General features: G+C 37.7%; 1 protein-coding gene across 1 annotated transcript in view; it reads right to left on the bottom strand.

The window, feature by feature from the left end:
- The window catches only part of LOC128638282 (uncharacterized), an 86,141-nt gene that overhangs the window by 35,863 nt on the left and 37,795 nt on the right, over positions 1-12,483 (bottom strand). Inside the window, exons 4-5 of the mRNA XM_053690150.1 lie at positions 12,301-12,483; positions 5,750-5,779 (exon numbers count right to left, since the gene is read on the bottom strand). The exon at positions 12,301-12,483 is cut by the window's right edge and continues 213 nt beyond it. Coding sequence (XP_053546125.1) covers positions 5,750-5,779; positions 12,301-12,483 — 213 coding nt within the window. The remainder of the gene's footprint in view (positions 1-5,749; positions 5,780-12,300) is intronic.

Here is a 12,483-nt window from a genome sequence, read left to right as displayed (position 1 = left end):
ATGGCTATCTTATTCTAAGACTACAGATATATATAGATATATACAGATATATATAGGAATATCTATTTATAAATTCAAAGAACATTTTCAGCTATGTGCAGAACATTGGAATTTGAAATATTTACAGTAAATACACAGTATAACAGTTTACTAAATATGAATATTGCATAATATGATTTTACAGCGGCAAAGGGCTGCACTTATATATATGTCTGTATATATCTACATATGTATTTATGTGTTTATATGTGTATATATATGTCTGTATATATCTACATATGTATTTATGTGTTTATATGTGTATATATATGTCTGTATATATCTACATATGTATTTATGTGTTTATATGTGTATATATATATGTCTGTATATATCTACATATGTATTTATGTGTTTATATGTGTATATATATGTCTGTATATATCTACATATGTATTTATGTGTTTATATGTGTATATATATGTCTGTATATATCTACATATGTATTTATGTGTTTATATGTGTATATATATGTCTGTATATGTCTATGTGTTTATATGTGTATATATATGTCTGTATATGTCTACATATGTATTTATGTGTTTATATGTATATATATATGTCTGTATATATCTACATATATATTTATGTGTTTATATGTGTATATATATATGTCTGTATATATCTACATATGTATTTATGTGTTTATATGTGTATATATATGTCTGTATATATCTACATATGTATTTATGTGTTTATATGTGTATATATATGTCTGTATATGTCTATGTGTTTATATGTGTATATATATGTCTGTATATGTCTACATATGTATTTATGTGTTTATATGTATATATATATATATATATATATATATATATATATATATATATATATATACAGTGGGGGGGGGAAAGTATTTAGTCAGCCACCAATTGTGCAAGTTCTCCCACTTAAGAAGTTGAGAGAGGCCTGTAATTTTCATCATAGGTAAACCTCAACTATCAGAGACAAAATGTGGAAACAAATCCAGACTATCACATTGTCTGATTTGGAAAGAATTTATTTGCAAATTATGGTGGAAAATAAGTATTTGGTCACCTACAAACAAGCAAGATTTCTGGCTCCACAGACCTGTGTCTTCTTCTTTAAGAGGCTCCTCTGTCCTCCACTCATTACCTGTATTAATGGCACCTGTTTGAACTTGTTATCAGTATAAAAGACACCTGTCCACAACCTCAAACAGTCACACTCCAAACTCCACTATGGTGAAGACCAAAGAGCTGTCGAAGGACACCAGAAACAAAATTGTAGCCCTGCATCAGGCTGGGAAGACTGAATCTGCAATAGGCAAGCAGCTTGGTGTGAAGAAATCAACTGTGGGAGCAATAATTAGAAAATGGAAGACATACAAGACCACTGATAATCTCCCTCGATCTGGGGCTCCACGCAAGATCTCACCCCATGCGGTCAAAATGATCACAAGAACGGTGAGCAAATATCCCAGAACCACATGGGGGGACCTAGTGAATGACCTGCAGATAGCTGGACCAACGTAACAGAGGCTACCATCAGTAACACAGTACACTGCCAGGGACTCAGATCCTGCAGTGCCAGACGTGTCCCCCTGCTTAAGCCAGTACATGTCCGGGCCCGTCTGAAGTATGCTAGAGAGCATTTGGATGATCCAGAAGCGGATTGGGAGAATGTCATATGGTCAGATGAAACCAAAGTAGAACAGAAGTGGAGCACTTTCGCTAGAGCACTAAAAGTCAACTTTTCGCATGTCAGGTTGCGTGCAAAAAGTCAAACTTAGAATATCACGTGCGATAACCTATTCCTATGCAATACACACCCCTGCCAGTCTCTGAGTATACATAGGGGTAGATTTATTAAATGTCGGGTGGACTGATCATGTCTTCACTAAATGCTGTCGGAATTTAACATTGCACAAGCATTTCTTGTGAAATGTTTGTGCAATGATGCCCCCTGCGCATTCGCGGCCAATCGGCCACTAGCAGGGGGTATCAATCATCCCGGTCATAGCCGATCGGGATAATTGCTGTCTGCCACCTCAGTGGTGGTGGATGAGTTAAGGAGCTTCTTAACTTAAAGGGACATGAAACCCAAAAAATACCTTTCGTGATTCAGATAGAGAATACAATTTTAAACAATTTTCAAATGTATTTTTCTATTATTTAATTTGCTTCATTCTCTTAGTATCCATTGCTGAGAGGTTTATCTAGGCAAGCTCAGGAGCATCAAAGAACCTAGGCTCTCTAGCTTCTGATTGGTGGCTGCATATATATATACTGATTGTCATTGGCTCACCCAATGTGTTCAGTTTAAAACCAGTAGTGCATTGCTGCTCATTCAACAAATGATACCAAAAGAATTAAGCAAATTTGATAATAGAAGTGAACCACTTCTACCTAAATCATGAAAGAACATTTTTGGGTTTCATGTCCCTTTAAGTTTCCGGCGAGCCTAAAGGCTGCATTCACAGCATAATAAATCCACCCCATAATGTTTGAATACTGGTGCACGGCCTTCACAGGATACGTGCGTATGCTGCTGTAAACGGTAATAACTTTTATTAGAAGCATTTTTGCTAATGGAAGTATATGGCAAAAATGCTTCTATTTAAAACTGAAATGAGCACAAAAGTACAAGCGGAATGAAACACAAACAGTGCTGGACCTCGATCCACTTGCATCATAATGTATTACAAGTCCATGGTTAATATTTTCATGCGTGCGTTAATATAGTGTGTAATTTGTCTCCAATAAAACATTGCTATGAGGGACCGCACTGAAATCCATATCAGATACTGCTCGAGCGCAAAGCCAATGGAGCACAAATATTATCATCTTTCTATCCCTTTAAAGTTCTCTGTCCCTTTAAGTCAAACCTCATAATCCTTAGCGACCAATGATCTAAAGCTCTCTGGTTTAACAAAATGATCTAAGAAGTCTCGTTAGTACTGCAAGGTCCCTAGGAATTTTAGAAGAGCGAATTAAAGTGGTGAGATGTTTATCTCACTGCAGGTTCTGGATATGAAGAGACACAGATTGCATTATATTGTTTTATTAATAATTAGGTTGGGGTATTTCTATTCTATAAATCTAATAGACCCAAACTCTGCCACCTACAAAATACAAATTATCCCAAAATTAATTTGTATAAAACAAGAATTTAAAATCACAAAAATGGCGCCATCGTTTGTGATGTTACATTCTTATATTTTTTATGTTTGATTCCCCTCTATTTCCATGAGTTTTTGATAATTGGTCCCTAGATTTCTTGACTTAAAGGGATATAAAACCCATTTTCCTTTCATGATTCAGACAGAACATACAGTTTTAAACAACTCTTTCATGATTCAGACAGAACATACAGTTTTAAACAACTTTCCAATTTACTTATTTTATCAAATTTTCTCAGTTTTCTTGTTATCCTTTGTGGAAAAGCAGGAAGGTAAGTTTAGGAGTGTGCACGTGTCTGCAACATTATATAGCAGCAGTTTTGCAACAATGTTATACATTAGAAAGAGCACTAGATGGCAGCAGTTGTACAATGTTATACATTAGCAGGAGCACTAGATGGCAGCAGTTTTATAACAATGTTATACATTAGGAAGAGCACTAGATGGCAGCAGTTTTTATAACAATGTTATACATTAGCAAGAGCACTAGATGGCAGCAGTTGTACAATGTTATACATTAGCAAGAGCACTAGATGGCAGCAGTTTTATAACAATGTTATACATTAGGAAGAGCACAAGATGGCAGCAGTTTTATAATAATGTTATACATTAGCAAGACCACTAGATGGCAGCAGTTTTATAACAATGTTATACATTAGGAAGAGCACTAGATGGCAGCAGTTGTACAATGTTATACATTAGCAAGAACACTAGATGGCAGCAGTTGTACAATGTTATACATTAGCAAGAGCACTAGATGGCAGCAGTTGTACAATGTTATACATTAGCAAGAGCACTAGATGGCAGCAGTTTTATAACAATGTTATACATTAGCAGGAGCACTAGATGGCAGCAGTTGTACAATGTTATACATTAGCAAGAGCACTAGATGACAGCAGTTTTATAATAATGTTATACATTAGCAAGAGCACTAGATGGCAGCAGTTTTATAACAATGTTATACATTAGCAAGAACACTAGATGGCAACAGTTTTATAACAATGTTATACATTAGCAAGAGCACTAGATGGCAGCAGTTTTATAATAATGTTATACATTAGCAGGAGCACTAGATGGCAGCAGTTTTATAACAATGTTATACATTAGCAGGAGCACTATATGGCAGCAGTTTTATAATAATGTTATACATTAGCAAGAGCACTAGATGGCAGCAGTTTTATAACAATGTTATACATTAGCAAGAGCTCTAGATGGCAGCAGTTTTATAACAATGTTATACATTAGGAAGAGCTCTAGATGGCAGCAGTTTTATAACAATGTTATACATTAGCAAGAGCACTAGATGGCAGCAGTTTTATAACAATGTTATACATTAGCAAGAGCACTATATGGCAGCAGTTTTATAACAATGTTATACATTAGCAAGAGCACGAGATGGCAGCAGTTTTATAATAATGTTATACGTTAGCAAGAGCACTAGATGGCAGCAGTTTTATAATAATGTTATACATTAGCAAGAGCACTAGAGGGCAGCAGTTTTATAACAATATTATACATTAGCAAGAGCACTAGATGGCAGCAGTTATATAACAATGTTATACATTAGCAAGAGCACTAGATGGCAGCAGTTTTATAACAATGTTATACATTAGCAAGAGCACCAGATGGCAGCAGTTTTATAATAATGTTATACATTAGCAAGAGCACTAGATGGCAGCAGTTTTATAATAATGTTATACATTAGCAAGAGCACTAGATGGCAGCAGTTTTATAACAATGTTATACATTAGCAAGAGCACCAGATGACAGCAGTTTTATAATAATGTTATACATTAGCAAGAGCACTAGATGGCAGCAGTTTTATAACAATGTTATACATTAGCAAGAGCACCAGATGGCAGCAGTTTATAATAATGTTATACATTAGCAAGAGCACCAGATGGTAGCAGTTTTATAATAAATTATACATTAGCAGGAGCACTAGATGGCAGCAGTTTTATAACAATGTTATACATTAGCAGGAGCACTAGATGGCAGTAGTTTTATAACAATGTTATACATTAGCAAGAGCACTAGATGGCAGCAGTTGTACAATGTTATACATTATGAAGAGCACTAGATGGCAGCAGTTGTACAATGTTATACATTAGGAAGAGCACTAGATGGCAGCAGTTGTACAATGTTATACATTAGCAAGAGCACTAGATGGCAGCAGTTGTACAATGTTATACATTATGAAGAGCACTAGATGGCAGCAGTTGTACAATGTTATACATTATGAAGAGCACTAGATGGCAGCAGTTTTACAATGTTATACATTAGGAAGAGCACTAGATGGCAGCACTATTTCCTGTCATGTAGAGCCTCAGGCGTGTGCACACTACCTATCTAGGTATCTCTTTAACAAAGAATAACAAGAGAACAAAGTAAATTTGCTAAAATAAGTAAATTGGAAACTTTTTAAACCTGTGTTCTCTATCTGATTAATGAAAGAACATTTTGGCTTTCATGTCTCTTTAATTGAGTAAAGTAGAAACAGGGAGAGAAATGGAAGAGACAACATTAATATCACTTTGCATTTAGACACTCTTGTTGTTATCTTACCGATAAGAAGATGAGCAAAAATTGATTGATCTATAAAAAAAAAAAAAAAAACAACAACACATTAGTTCATGAACTATAACTTAAAGGGACACTGAACCCAATTTTTTTCTTTCTTGATTCAGATAGAGCAAGAAATTTTAAGCAACTTTCTAATTTACTCCTAAGATCAAATTTACTTCATTCTCTTGGTATCTTTATTTGAAAAGCAAGAATGTAAGCTTAGATGCCGGCCCATTTTTGGTGAACAACCTGGGTTGCTCTCGCTGATTGGTGGATAAATTCACCCACCAATAAACAGGTGCTGTTCAGGGGTCTGAACCAACAATTGACTGGCTTTTTAGCTTAAATGCCTTCTTTTTCAAATAAAGATAGCAAGAGAACGAAGAAAATTTGATAATAGGAGTAAATTAGAAAGTTGCTTAAAGTTGCTGCTCTATCTGAATCATGAAGAAAAAAAATGTGGGTTTAGTGTCCCTTTAACTTGATCTATATATACACAACAATAACAATCTGCAGATAACACATTATAGGCATTGCCTCAAAGAAATCAGCTCTTTTACCTGGAAAAAATATACAAACACCCCCCGAACAGTTAAACCCACCACCCAACCAACCCCCCCAAATAAAAACCCTATCTAAAATAACCTAAGCTCCCCATTGACGAGAAAAGGGCATTTGGATGGGCATATCAGTCTTTTGCCATGCCCTGAAAAGGGCAATCAGCTCTTTTACAAGCCCAAACCCTAAGCTAAAATAAAAACCCACCCAAAAAACCCTTAAAAAAACACTAACCCCAAGATGATCCACTTACAGTTCTTGAAGTCCCACTTGAAGGATCCATCTAACCTCATCCAGACAACAAGAAGTATTCATCCAGGCTCCCCCTTCCATCTTCATCCAGCCGGCGAAGTCTTCATCCAGACGGCATCTTCTATCTTCATCCATCCGGCACGGAGCAGGTTCATCCTCAAGACATCCGGCACGGAGCTCCTCATCAATACGGTCGCCATTGTAAACTGGAACTTGAATGCAAGTGACGTCATCCAAGATGGCGTCCCTTGCATTCCTATTGACTGAAAGTTATCAATCAGCCAATAGGATTTGAGCAGCTCTCATCTTATTGGCTGTTCCAATCAGCCAATAGTATGAGAGCTCAATCCTATTGGCTGATTGGAACAGCCAATAGGATTTTAGCAGCTCTAATCCTATTGGCTGATTGGAACCTTTCAGTCAATAGGAATGCAAGGGACACCATCTTGGATGATGTCACTTGCATTCAAGTTCCAGTTTACGGCGGCAACCGTATTGAAGAGGATCTCCTCACCGGATGTCTTCAGGATGGACCCGCTCTGTGCCGGATGGATAAAGATAGAAGATGCCGTCTGGATGAAGACTTCGCCGGCTGGATAAAGATGGAAGAGGGTGCCCGGATGAAGACTTCTTGCCACCTGGATGAGGATGAGGACGGCTGGATGAATCGTTCAAGCAAGACTTCAAGAACTGTAAGTGGATCGTCTTGGGGTTAGTGTTAGTTTTTTTTAAGGGTTTTTTGGGTGGGTTTTTATTTTAGCTTAGGGGTTGGGCTTGTAAAAGAGCTGATTGCCCTTTTCAGGGCAAAAGATTGATATGCCCATCCAAATGCCCTTTTCAGAGCAATGGGGAGCTTAGGTTATTCTAGATAGGGTTTTTATTTGGGTGGGGTGGTTGGTTGGGTGGTGGGTTTAACTGTTGGGGGGTCTTTGTATTTTTTTTCCAGGTTAAAGAGCTGATTTCTTTGGGGCAATGCCCCACAAAAGGCCCTTTTGAGTGCCATTGGTAGTTTATTGTAGGCTAGTTTTTTTTTATTTTGATAGGGCTATTAGATTAGGTGTAATTATTTTTTATTTTTTGTAATTTAGCGTTTATTTTTTTTTTAGTAATTTAGTAATTTTTCATGTTTAATAGTAGATTTAAATAATTTGAGTAGGGTTAGGGTTTTTTAATATGTAATTTAGTTAATTTAATTGCTAGTTTAATTTAATTGTAGGATAATAGTTAGGGTAGGTTAATTAATAGTTTAAAATAAGTTTATTTTAATTCTACAGGTAAGTTTTAATTTATTATAAGATAGTGATGTTGTAATTTTAATTTAAAGTTAGAGGCTTGTTAGGTTTAGGGGTTAATAGCTTAATTTAGTTTATGGCGATGTGGGGGTCTGGCGGTTTAGGGGTTAATAGGTTTAGTTAGTGGTAGTGATGTGGGAGGCCAGAGGTTTAGGGGTTAATATGTTTATTTAGTGGCGACGGGGTCCCGGAGCGGCGGGATAGGGGTTAATAACTTTAAGCTAAGAAGCAGCGGTCTTAAGACCACTGCTTCTCAACTCGTCTGCCATCTCTGAGAAGGCAGACTGCAATCATCCTGATCGGATACGATCAGGATGATTGACATCCCTTGCTAGCGGCCGAATGGCTGCGAATGTGCAGGGGGCGGCATTGCACAAGCATTTCATAAGTAATGCTTGTGCAATGATAAATGCCAACAGCTTATGCTACAGCGGATCATGTTTGTCCGACATTTAATAAATCTACCCCATGGAATAGACTTCATGTAAAAATGGTAGGGGGAAATACTTTAAAGGGATTTTTCTTTGCATAAATGTGTTGCAGATGATCCCTTTATATAGTCCATTTGGGTGTGTTTTGTAAGAATGTATAGTTTTGCTTATATTGTGCTGATTTTCAGACTTCAGACTGCTTCTGTTTGTATAATAGGTCATTTCATATGCAGGGGAGGTTCTGCTCTCAGCCCCTTTCAGTGGGTGGCCCAGGCTAATCTCATCAACAGTGCTAAATTGGGAGCTTCTAAGTAAGTTTTTGAAAGGTTTTATACTAGAATTTTGTATCAGTATCTGTGCATATTCTTCTTTATAGTAGTGTCTATTACATGCAGTTAAATTGGTGTATACTGCCCCTTCAAGGGAATTCAAAATACCTAGGAAATGCATAAGGTTTTCCTAAGAATTAACTAAGCTTAAACTTTAGAAGGAAATGAGTAAAGACTAGGGGCCCGATCCGATATACGGCGTCGCCCGCAAAAGCCGGCAATGCCAAATTTTGCGCTGGTTTGGTATCCTATATACGGCGTAACCTAGAAGTTACGCTCGTATATTTCTGCCTTCGGCCATAGTTTTTTGGCCCATAGACAGGTATACCAAACCAGCGCAGTTTGGTATCCAATATACAGCGTAAGGACTTACGTGGCGAAAATGGAGAAATCTTAATCCATTTTCACCTCGCCACAAAATGCAGGCGTAGTAAGCCTTACGCTGTGTATTGGAGCCCCGTAAATCCCTAAACTGGCTGCAAAATAAAACCTAACACCTAACGCATGCGCAATGTCTATCTACCTGTCAACCGCGATCCCCCGCCGCATCCCTAATAAAGTGTTTAACCCCAAACCGCCGCTCCCGGACCCCGCTGCCACCTACATTAAATGTCTAACCCCCTAATGTGATCCCCTACACCGCCGCAATCTATATTAAAATTATTTCCCCCTAATGTAAGCCCCCTACACCGCCGCCACCTATTTTAACTATATTACCCCCTAATCTAATCCCCCTACACCGCCGCCACCTATAATACATGTATTACCCCCTAAAATACTAAAATGTCCCTACCCTAAACTAAATTACAAATAGCCCTGAAAAGGGCTTTTTGCGTGGCATTGCCTCATAGTAACCAGCTATATTACCAGCCCTTAAAAGGGCCTTTTGCGTGGCATTGCCCCAAAGTAACCAGCTCTATTACCAGCCCTTAAAAGGGCCTTTTGCGGGGCATTGTGACAAAGTAATCAGCTCTTTTACCTGTAATCTAATCCCCCTACACCGCCGCCACCTATATTAAATATATTAACCCCTAATCTGACCCCCCTAGACTGCCGCCACCTATATTAACTATATTAACCCTAATTATATTATGGTTAATATAGTTAATATAGTTATTATATTATATATATTATTAATATAGTTAATAATTAATATGATTAGAATAGCCAATAGAATTACAGTAGTTCTTATTCTATTGGCTATTCAAATCAGCCAATAGAATTAAAGTAGATTGCATCTGATTGGCTGATTTGAATTTGAAGGCTCAAATCAGCCAATAGGAATTCAAGGGACGCCATTTTTAATCGCGTACCTTGAATTCCTATTCAGTGTACGGCGGCGATCGTATGAAGAGGATCCTCCACGCTCCGGCTCCGGTCTTCAGTTCCAGCGTCGCCGATCTTCAGTTCCAGCATCACCTGTCTTCAGTTCCAGATGGACGGTCTTCAGCTCCGTGGTCATCGGTCTTCAACTCCTCCGCTCCGTGCCAGCTGGATCCTGGAAGAAGAAGAGGTCGCCGCCTGGAAGAAGACTTCTCCACCTGGAACAGGACCTTCTCCGCCGGTCTTCAGGACAGGTAAGGAGCACTTGGGGGTTAGACTTAGGTTTTTTTAAGGGGGGATTGGGTGGGTTAGAGTAGGGGTATGTGGGTGGTGGGTTGTAATGGTGGGGGGGTTTGTTCTTTTTTTTTTACAGGTAAAAGAGCTGATTACTTTGGGGCAATGCCCCACAAAAGGCCCTTTTAAGGGCTCGTAATAGAGCCGATTACTTTTTGTAATTTAGATTAGGGTAGGGAATTTTTTTTATTTTGGGGGGCTTTGTTATTTTATTAGGGGGCTTAGATTAGGTGTAATTAGCTTAAAATTCTTGTAATATTTTTTTTATTTTTTGTAATTTAGTGTTTGTTTTTTTTGTATTTTAGTTTAGATATTTGTAGTTTATTTAATTAATTTATTGATAGTGTAGGTGTATTTGTAACTTAGGTTAGGATTTATTTTACATGTAATTTAGTAATTATTTTCTCTAGGTAGTTATTAAATAGTTATTAACTATTTAATAGCTATTGTACCTAGTTAAAATAAATACCAAGTTACCTGTAAAATAAATATAAACCCTAAAATAGCTACAATGTAATTATTAATTATATTGTAGCTATCTTAGGGTTTATTTTATAGGTAAGTATTTAGTTTTAAATAGGAATAATTTAGTTAATATTATTAATATTATTTAGATTTAGATTAATAATAATTAAGTTAGGGGTGTTAGAGTTAGATAGGGTTAATATAGTTAATATATAATATAATAACTATATTAATTATTAACTATATTAATAATATATATAATATAATAACTATATTAACTATATTAACCCTAATATAATTAGGGTTAATATAGGTGGCAGCGGTGTAGGGGGGTCAGATTAGGGGTTAATATATTTAATATAGGTGGCAGCGGTGTAGGGGGATTAGATTAGGGGGTAATACATTTATTATAGGTGGCGGCGGTGTAGGGGGGTCAGATTAGGGGTTAATATATTTAATATAGGTGGCGGCGGTGTAGGGGGATTGGATTAGGGGGTAATATATTTATTATAGGTGGCGGCGGTGTAGGGGGATTAGATTACAGGTAAAATAGCTGATTACTTTGTGACAATGCCCCGCAAAAGGCCCTTTTAAGGGCTGGTAATAGAGCTGGTTACTTTGGGGCAATGCCACGCAAAAGGCCCTTTTCAGGGCTATTTGTAGGGTTAGACTTAGGTTTAGTGGTAGGGAAATTTTAGTATTTTAGGGGTTAATAAATTTAATATAGGTGGCGGCGGTATAGGGGGATTAGATTAGGGGTTAATTTTAATATAGGTGGCGGCGGTGTAAGGGGGTTAGATTAGGGGGTAGTACATATAATATAGGTGGCGGCGGTGTAGGGGGCTCACATTAGGGGTTAATATAGTTTAAATAGGTGGCGGCGGTGTAGGGGGATCATATTAGGGGGTAATATAGTTTAAATAGGTGGCGGCGGTGTAGGGGGATCATATTAGGGGGTAATATAGTTTAAATAGGTGGCAGCGGTGTAGGGGGATCATATTAGGGGGTAATATAGTTTAAATAGGTGGCGGTGGTGTAGGGGGATCAGATTAGGGGGTAAGACATATGTAGCTGGCGGCCGGGTCCGGGAGCGGCGGTTTAGGGGTTAATATATTTATTATTAGGAGTGAGAGGGGGGATTGCGGATAGAGGAGTATACGTGTCGGGCTATGTTTGGGAGGGGTGTTAGACAGTAACGGGTGATTTTATAACTTAGTCAGTTTTTTATGCGGCGGCAGTTTCTAAAGTGCCGTAAGTCACTGGCGACTCCAGAAATTTGTACTTACGCAGATTTCTGGATATCGCTAGTTTGTCAGACTTACGGCACTTTAGCATCTGACGGCGCCGTATATGTGATAGCTCGAGTTGCGAGCTGAAACTACGGGCGGCGCAGGTTTCCACGCTTGCGCCAAAACCTGTGCCGTATATCGGATCACGCCCTAGATGGGCCTTTTGGTTCTTATCTGTTGTCATAATGTTTCCATGCCTTATACCTCCCCCCATTTAAAGGGACAGTAAACACAAACTGTAAACTTCATGGAAATGAAGTTATATTTTGATATATTGAGTATTAGTTCTACTCATAACACAGTGTATTACTTTCATACCTTCTTGAGTAAGTTGAATTAAATCGCGATAATCTTCACCATTACCATATTCTAAAAAGAACTCGGGGCATGTCCCATTTCCAGTCATCAGTCCAAATATGCTCACAAAGGTATTATTTGTAAAGCAATAGCAATAGTCATTAGCAATTAATCCTTTCTGTGGGCAAATCTCTGTTCTTCCGA

Source organism: Bombina bombina, chromosome 8, assembly GCF_027579735.1.
Source record: "Bombina bombina isolate aBomBom1 chromosome 8, aBomBom1.pri, whole genome shotgun sequence".
Lineage (NCBI taxonomy): Eukaryota > Metazoa > Chordata > Amphibia > Anura > Bombinatoridae > Bombina > Bombina bombina.
This window is presented reverse-complemented; position numbering and strand designations above follow the sequence as displayed.